This window comes from Dipodomys ordii, unplaced genomic scaffold (genome assembly GCF_000151885.1).
Source record: "Dipodomys ordii isolate 6190 unplaced genomic scaffold, Dord_2.0 Scaffold43, whole genome shotgun sequence".
NCBI classification, from domain to species: domain Eukaryota; kingdom Metazoa; phylum Chordata; class Mammalia; order Rodentia; family Heteromyidae; genus Dipodomys; species Dipodomys ordii.
This window is the reverse complement of record NW_012267259.1, coordinates 11,074,857-11,083,706: the sequence shown is the minus strand read 5'-3', so window position 1 is coordinate 11,083,706 and position 8,850 is coordinate 11,074,857. Positions and strand designations below refer to the sequence as shown.

The 8,850-nt window shown below is 37.4% G+C and overlaps 1 protein-coding gene across 1 annotated transcript in view; it reads right to left on the bottom strand.

Annotated features, from left to right (window-relative positions):
- Window positions 1–6,619: 6,619 nt before the first annotated feature.
- Window positions 6,620–8,850, bottom strand: part of Kiaa1468 (KIAA1468 ortholog) — an 81,341-nt gene continuing 79,110 nt past the window's right edge. Inside the window, exon 28 of the mRNA XM_013018894.1 lies at window positions 6,620–8,385. Within this exon, the coding sequence (XP_012874348.1) occupies window positions 8,205–8,385 (181 nt within the window). The 3' untranslated portion in view covers window positions 6,620–8,204. The remainder of the gene's footprint in view (window positions 8,386–8,850) is intronic.

Sequence of the window (8,850 nt, the reverse complement as noted above, 5' to 3'; positions counted from 1 at the left end):
GGAACCAACCCAGATGCCCCTCAGTAGATGAATAGATCAAGAAAATGTGGTACACACACACATACACACACAATGGAATTCTATGCCTCCATCAGAAGAATGACATTGCTCCATTTGTTAGGAAATGGAAAGACTTAGAAAAAACTATATTAAGTAAGCCAGGCCCAAAGAAACATAGGCCCTATGGTTTCTCTTATTTTCAGTAACTAGTATATGTTTGGGACAAGCAGAAAAAGTCCAAAGCTATGTACATATGACCAGATAAGATGATGTTAAGCGAAATGAACCTCAAGATAGGGACACAAGTGTTTTTTTCTTTCTTTCTATAGTTTCTAATGTATTTATAATCTATGTGATTTTTTTTGTTTCTTTGTATGTTCCTCCCCCATGGTATAACCCCTGTTTTCATTGCATTTGATGTTGGTGCCCTGCATCTTGTATATACACTCCTCTAACTTGGGGAGGGGAAGGGAAAAAACAAAATGCTTATTAAAGAGGGATACAGGTTGACCCATTGTAACAATGAGATGTGCAAGACACTATATTGAAAAACGAACTTTACAATTTAGGCAGGGAGGGAGAGGAGCGGGGCAGGGGGTAGTGCAGTTGTAGAGGTGGGAGGGAAGGGCTGGTAGGGGAAAACAAAGGAGGAGGTAACAATGCTTGATAGGAAATGTACTCATTACCTTGCTCATGTAACTGTAACCACTCTGTACAGTATTTTTACAATTAAAAACATATTTAAAAAAGAATTTATCTGGAGTCATTTGCCAATAAATTGCAGAGCTGGTATTCAAATCCTGGCTGCCTTTTGTTGGAATTCCAGTCCTGCTTCACTAAGCATTGAATTTTTTTAGCATCAGATAACTTGCAGAAGAGAAATCATTATTTTATTTCTTGTTTTTAAATTGCAAGTATCTCCTGATTTACAGTGTGATCACATTACGATCACCCATCATAAGTCAAAATTGGATTTAATACTTCCAGTTTAACGGCTTCACAGTGTTTTCCCTCTCGTCTCCTGGCTGAGGTGGCTCAGCTCCTGCACTGCATTGAGAAGATTGTGTCATGTCTTTCTAGCTGGAAAAGAGATCAAAGTTTAAGTATGGCTTCCATGGAGCCCTACTGATCACAATAGCACCAGGGTAAAGTTGAAATGTTGTCAGTCAGTTGGGTGCTGGTGGCCTCACACCTGTAATCCTAGCTACTTGGGAAGCTGATTGAGGTTCCTTCCAGCCTAGGTCCCCCACTTTCCCCACCACCCCCGGGCCAAGAAAGTTCAAGAGACTCCATCTTTTTTTTTTTTGGTCCGGTTATGGGGCCTGAACTCTGGGCCTGAGCGCTGTCCCTCAGCTCTTCAGCTCAAGGCTAGCGCTCTACCACTTGAGCCACAGCATCACTTCTGGTTTTTTCTTTTTTGCTTATGTGGTGCTGAGGAATCGAACCCAGGGCCTCAGGCATGCAAGGCAAGCGCTCTACCACTGAGCCACCTTCCCAGCCCCTGTATTTCTATCTTTACAGAACTACCACTGAACTCAAATATTTTATAGACATGAATTTAGATGACCATTTTTGATGTTACTGGAATCGAAACTGCTTCCTAAAGTAGGCACTCTACCACTTGAGCTACACCCCAGCCCCCCTTTTTTTTCATATAAGTTCTCATGTTTTGCCCAGGCTGGCTTGACATCCTACCAATGCAATCCTGTGGAGCTGGGATTATGTTACTACTGCACCCAGCCCGCGTTTGTTAATAAAATCTATTAAAATGAGCCAAAGATGTTGTTTTCCTATTGATCGCAATTCAGAAAAATAACTGTCGCTAATGTTTTTCTATATTAACTGAAGATGGCTTACAATGATAGCTAAAGTAGTTATGCATCATTTACAGAAGCTATTTCTGATGTTACTTGTGCTTTAAAAGACATTTAAACAGGGTGGTGGGGACTCACGCCTGTACTCAGGAGGCTGAGATCTGAGGATTGAGGTTTGAAGCCAGCCCAGTCAGGGAATACCATGAGATTCTTATCTACAATTAATCAACCAAAAAAGAATGAAAAAAAAAAAAGAGCTGAAGTGTGGAGCTGTGTCTAAAGTGGTAGAGTGCCAGCCTCGAGTGAAAAAGCTAAGGGTCAGTGCCAAGGCCCTAAATTCAGGCCCTAGTATTGGCACCCCCCCCAAGTACATAAATAAAAGACATTTATAAGTACCTACACAAATTTTAGTTAAGTATAATAAGCATACAAGTGTATTTTAAACAACCAATGCTTAATATTTATTAAAGTTAAATGTTTTCTTTCTTTTTTTAAAGAAGTAATGAGCTGACAATGAATCCTCTTTTTGCTGGGATGAAATGAAGCATAGTATGCCCATTTAGCATCACAGGTTTATACTGAAAAGGATTTAGGGACAGTTTGCCACACCCTGGAAATCCCCACTCTGTATAAACTCTAGCTTTCCAAATTAAAAAGGTAAAATAAGAATGTGGTTATCATTTTTGTTCCTGGTGGATGGCTTGCAAGTCTTGTATTCCATCTGAGCTGGTCTTAATTTAAGATCAAAATACAGGTGCAATCTTGTAAATGAAATGGTTATGAAAGTCTCAAGAATAAGAAGGGATCAGTTTATGAATGTTTTTCAGGTGGTGATATTAAAAATAGCTGCTACCAGGTACAGAACTCAGAGAATATATAAAAGATGAATTTAAGTAAATGTAAGACTTTACAAATTGTTACAGTGAAGAGTTCTTAATTACTGACACTGTAACGTTTTGCTCTTCTTCATGTATCTACTATAAAACCCATTAAATAGAAGCCACCAGGAAACCAGTGTTGATGCAGAGTAAGTCAAATGCATTATCAGCTCATGACACCCCCAACACAGTAGGAAAACATTGTGGTTTCTATCTTTTGCTTTAGAGAGAACATTTTTTCTTGGTTGTGTATTAAAATAAAGTTTGTGCATGATCCTTCTGTCAGTTGACCTTTTTCTTCCCTAGTAGTGTATAGTTAATTGATCTTCTCTCCAAAAGTGATAATTCTCCAATTGTTTGCAGATTTTAAGACAAAAACTTGGATTAAGGCTTGGATTATGGTTTCTTTCCTTAAGGAAGACATTTTTGTGTTTTTTTTACAGGCAGTTGGGTTGAGAATAGATCACATTAACATTCTCAGGGACAAAGTAGATTGAGATGACTTAAAGGTTACTATGAGGACTCATGAGAGAAATTTCTCGTTGGCTTCAGTATCAGCAGAGCTTGCTAATAAGCGCTAACCTGCTATGAAAAACTACAAAAGGCAGGAAGTTTATCCTGCTTGCTTGCTAACAAGTTGGCCATGGCTGGTAGCATAAAGTGCAGGCCTCTCTCTAGAACAGTGAAAAAGGAGTTGGTTATTCAAGAAAATAGCAGTAACCAGCTTATTGTGAACATTTTCTTCAGTCTCCTTAATTCCTCTTCCTTTGGAGTGATGCAGCAGGGGACACATGACTGGCACATGTCCTATGAAGGAACCAACCTTAGGGATGCCTCACTTTTGCTTGGCATTCTTGCTCAAGGCTGGCACTCTACTACTTGAGCCACATCTTCACTTCTGGCTTTTTTGGGGATAAGAGTCGCATGGACTCTACCCTTGCTGGCTTTGAACTGTGATCTTCAGATCTCAACCTGCCACGTAGCTGGGATTACAGGCGTGAGCCACTGGCACTCGGTTTGCTCTTATTATTTTTTAAAATTTTAGCTTGCTCTTTTATTAAGCTCATATGTTCAAACTGGAATATAATTAAGGGTATTATAAGCAACAATCAGATACTTTGCTGAGGTCAAGATGCAAAACATACCATTCTCCTGTCAACACAGAATGGCATTATCAAGTCATTAGTCTTTCTTAGCAAATATACTGCTTTGGGGGACCTTTAATCTTGATTGTAAACCATTCCTTTTAACTGGTATTCTTGTACAGAAATGATATCAAGCTCAGCAATTCACTAATTCTCCAATTACTGAGAACCTACCATTGGGGGAGGGAGAGGCAAGAGAATGAAGGAAAGGTATGGTGCCCTCCTGCCTGTCATCCCAGAGCAGAGGTAGGATTGTGGTTTGTAGCTAACCCAGGAACAAAATTAATGAGAACAAGCCAAGCATGAAGGGGTATACCTGTAATTCCAGCTACTTGGGAGCTGTAGTCTGGGGAGGGCTGCAATCCAAAATCAGCTCAGAGCAAAACACATTTCTGAAAAAATTAGTATAGCAGTAAGAACTAGCATCATGAGAACTCAGTGGGAGAACATTTGCCTAGCAAGCACAAGGTCCTGAGTTCAAACCTAGTGCCACCTGATACTGATAAAGCTACTCATGAGAAGGCAGGTGGTACGAAATAGTTATAGGGGGGTTACTTAGTTTGGTAAGAAAAGGCTAACCTAGTGAGAGGCATTGTTTAGACTGAAACTAAATCTGCATTCTGTAAAATCATGACATCTGCCATCTCAAGTCTGCTGTCATTTTCCCATGATTTCTTGACAATACTTACAATACCGGGAGGGTTTTAGTAGTACAGCAAACAAAACACCCTCCAAGTTTGGTATGTTTAGCATTTACTTTTGAAGATAGGGAGACATTATAGTTTCAGCAAGAAACTTGAATTATGAATTCTAATTTTTCCAAGCTGATTACTGTGCTTAATTCAAGTTTTTTTGTGTGTGTGAGTACGGATATGTGCACATGTGCGGGGGTTGGTCCTGGTATGGGTGCATATGCCGGGGTTGGTCCTGGGGCTTGAACTAGCTAGGGGTTGTCCCTTAGCTTTATTGCTCAAGGATAGCTCTCTACCACTTGAGTCACACCATCACTTCTGGTGTTTTTGGTGGCTAATTGGAGATAAAAGTCTCATGAACTTTCCTTCCTGGGTTGGCTTTGCTTGAACTAGCATTCCCAGACACAGACAAAGACATGCCAAAAAACAAAAACCTGCACAAAATGGATTAGTTTTTAAAATAAGGATGTTAGTAACAGTACTTTGTGTAGATAAACTTTGGACATAATTCTTGATTTCTTCTTCTCTGGAGAAAGGCAAATAATTTACATTCTTTACAATTCAAAATGGAAAGAAATACTATATATTATAAAAACATAATTAGGTTTTTTGTGTTAAGTTCACATTAACTATGATGTATATTATGACTGGTGTGGTCTTATAGGAATTCTTATTTTAAGATTTTTTTCTTAAACATGCAAATAAAGTCAGCCAGGAAACAAGAATCTAAACAGTTTCCTGGCTTGAGGTAGTGGCACATGCTTATAATCACAGCTCTTGGAAGGCAAAGGCAGGAGAATTGCAAATTCAAGGCCAGCTCAGGGTATATAACAACCAACCAAGCAACCAACCAATTTCCTGTAGTTGGTCCTGAACAGGAAACATGAATGATGAAATATGCCACTCTAAAATTATAATCCAAATGCCAATTCAGCAACAAAATGCACAGAGAATATATCTGTATGTGGTATAAAAATGGACTAAAACAATTATTTTGCTAATATGCAGATACTTTCCAGATCTATTTATTATTTTTCAGTGGTACAGTATTGCCTGTTACTTCTAAATATACTGAGATAACATTGTAAGAAAACAAGTCTTCTGTAAAGTTATGCTGGAACTTTCAAACAAGTCTATTCAGATGAAAGGCTAAATTAACGGCGTAATTTGTGTATAAGAGATATCCAACATAGTTTTGTTACTTGGTCAATTTGGAGAATCAGAAACTAGAACTGTCATTTACAAAACTATTCAAACACACATTCTGTATCCAAACAACAGTAAATGGTAACCAGCACAAAATATTTGCTGTAGTTAGCTACTGCAGTTTTAACACAAAGGTGGTATTTAATTATGCCCTTAAAGATCAAATTAGAGTCCAAATAGGTTGTCTGAAAAAATGGAGTCATAGAAAAGACAATATTAATGGCTGCACTTCCCCAAACTTTATCAGAGACTAATTTAAACCTGCATTGCTTTTGTAAGAAAAAAATATAGACTTGTGTCCTCCACTAGAATTATAGTAGAGATACTGGTGGAAATTTAGAACAAGAAAAGATCATGGCTTGGTTTCAATGACTTGCAATTTCATTCAGGCTGAATGCTAATTTACTATTTAGCTAAAAACAAAAGAAAACAAACCTTATCTTTGAAAAGGGGTGAAGGATAAAGGTCAGAAACCTATGTAAGAGAGGTAGAGTTGCTTCCACTCAAGCATTAAACTTGAGGGAATTCAGCTAAATTGATAATTAAGGCACCACTGGAATTCTGAAAAATTGCTTTGAAAATACAGATATAATTTCAAGTTAGCTTTTCATTAGGTTGAAAACTTGTAAATTACACTCAATTAAAAGGAATGACCATGGGAGTTTTATGCTGTGTCAGAAGAATGTACTTGGAAAAAATGATTGTCTTCTCTGTAAAGAGAGTTCACATTTTACTAAAAAATCATGTTAAATCATAATGATTATGTCAAAGTAAGCTATTTATTTGGATTGTATTTCTAAAATATTAGTATATCTTCATGAATATATGTTTTGTTACTTTTGATTGTGTTTCAAACCAAAACACATGACACAAACAAAACAAAAACAAGTATGCAAAAACATTTTATTTATAATAGATCAACATTTTTGACATGAAAGGTAGCCACTTTCAACTTCTCAGGAATGCCTAGAATCCAACAGTTTTCAGAAAGACCAGTTAGTCAACAATCATTTCATGGTAGGTAAAAGAAATAAGTTTCAGAATAAACTTTTAAAATGGCTTTGCCTATGGCAAATCATTTTCTAAGCTTGAATGTGTGGTAACCTAGCTTTCCCAGGAAGTGAATGTAATCCAACTATATTCCAAGTGTACTAAACCGCTTTATACAACAAATAGGAGAATCCCTGTATGTATCAACTGTGCTCAAATGAGAATTCTCTTTATCAAAATATTCATTTTTCAAAAAGGCCTCACAATAATCCCTCAAACCAAGCACCCCAATGTCCAGCACTCCTTTCTACTTTAAGTTGTATTACTGTATGAAAGCCATCAAATCCCAGTGGAACTGTACATTAACTTTTGGCTACGGAAATATACCAAACACAAGAATCGTCACTGACTTTAAGGGATAAGGTAGCAACTAACCAATAATAATTTAGTTAATGTCGCTTTCAGTTCAGAGGGAAAAAAAGCAGTCCCAAAATGTCCTTAACTTCGCAGTACTTCTCTGTAACACACAGGATGGAAAAGTAAAATTAAAATCACCAGAAAACCTCTTAAGTAAAATGTTTTGCATAAGTGTTAAATTTTAGATTTAAACCACATTTTCTTCTGCATTTCAATTTTGGGTGGAAACACAATTATTAGCTCTTCTTAGTTACATTTATTTTTGAGCAATTGAATCTACTAGAATTCACCTTGGATAACTACTCCCCAGTGCTTCAGTGCAGTCTTTCTTCAGCTAAGTCCATTATACGCATGTAAGTGTTGGGGAGGTTTAAATAGCACTTAAAGAATATTCATGAGAGCTCGGAAATGTTGGACGTTTCATTATCTAATTACTGTAGGATCTGGAATTCAAGTTCATCACAGCAGCCTAAGGAAATACTGTGTGAATGGAATGCACGCAATCCCTACAGAACTCACACGCTCAAGTCCAAAAGGCACAGAGTAATGCTGGTGGCTCTTTCTAGTCAGTTAAGAAACAATAAAAAGTCGACATTATTCTTCCATAATTTAAATACTTACGTAATCTCCACTTTTATTACTTTATAACAATGACTTCAATTTACATTATTTTAAGTACCATTGTAACAGCTTAGAGTATAATAGATATTTGCTAATATCCCATCCAAAAATAAAAGACAAAAAACAAAAACAAAAACCTTCTACTATGTATATATATGTACATATACATATATATACATAAAACAATTTTCAAATATAAGAACATAGAAGAGGGACTTGGTACAGACCATCAAATCAATCTTCTAATACCATAGTTGTAATCCCCAAATCAACAGATAATACAGCAATAATCAAAAGCAGTGCAAATATCTTTGGAGGTTAGGATAAAATTATAATGCAGTAACATAAAACTGAGAAATAAAAAAGGCAAGTACTTCAAGTACAAGGAACTGGTCTGCTCGAGGTCCATCTTAGTGTTTATCAGGGGCTTCTTTTCTTCTTCTACTTCTTTCTCTGAAACACGTTGGCCAACATGGCACCTGATGTTGTCAACTGGCCCATTTTGTTCAAAAATTTGGTCTTCGTGTCTTCGCTTACTAAGCTGGCAGCAATCGACATCGAGCTGGGAAAGAAATATAAGTCATGAAAAGCAACCAAAAGCCAAAACCATTTTTTCATTTCTCTAGCAATACATCATTAATATTCTCAATGAGCATCACAAAAGGGAAACTAGTATTTACCAGGGGAGTTTTCACAGACCCTATGAGGCCATATACTTTCATATGTATTGTATTAATCTGAAGGACACAAGAGTGGTTAAGACCTCGTCTGTGATAGGACAGGCTCTTGGCTTTGTTTACTAGCTGTGTGGCCTGGAGCCCGTCCTTATAGAACTGGCAGGACTACACAAGTGGAAAGTGCTTAGCACAGTGCTACACACATTAGAGTAGGCGGCTAGTTTTAGTGTGTGATCTTTTAATGGCAGCACTTCATTTAGCTCCCACAGTCAATCTGTCTCTCCATTATGAGCATACTAAACCACCCAGGTTTGGACAGTGCTGACAGGAATCTCATTTTTTTTTTTCTTTTCCCACTACTCCTAAAGCTTGAATTCAGGGCCTGAGCACTGTCCCTGAGTTTCTTTTGC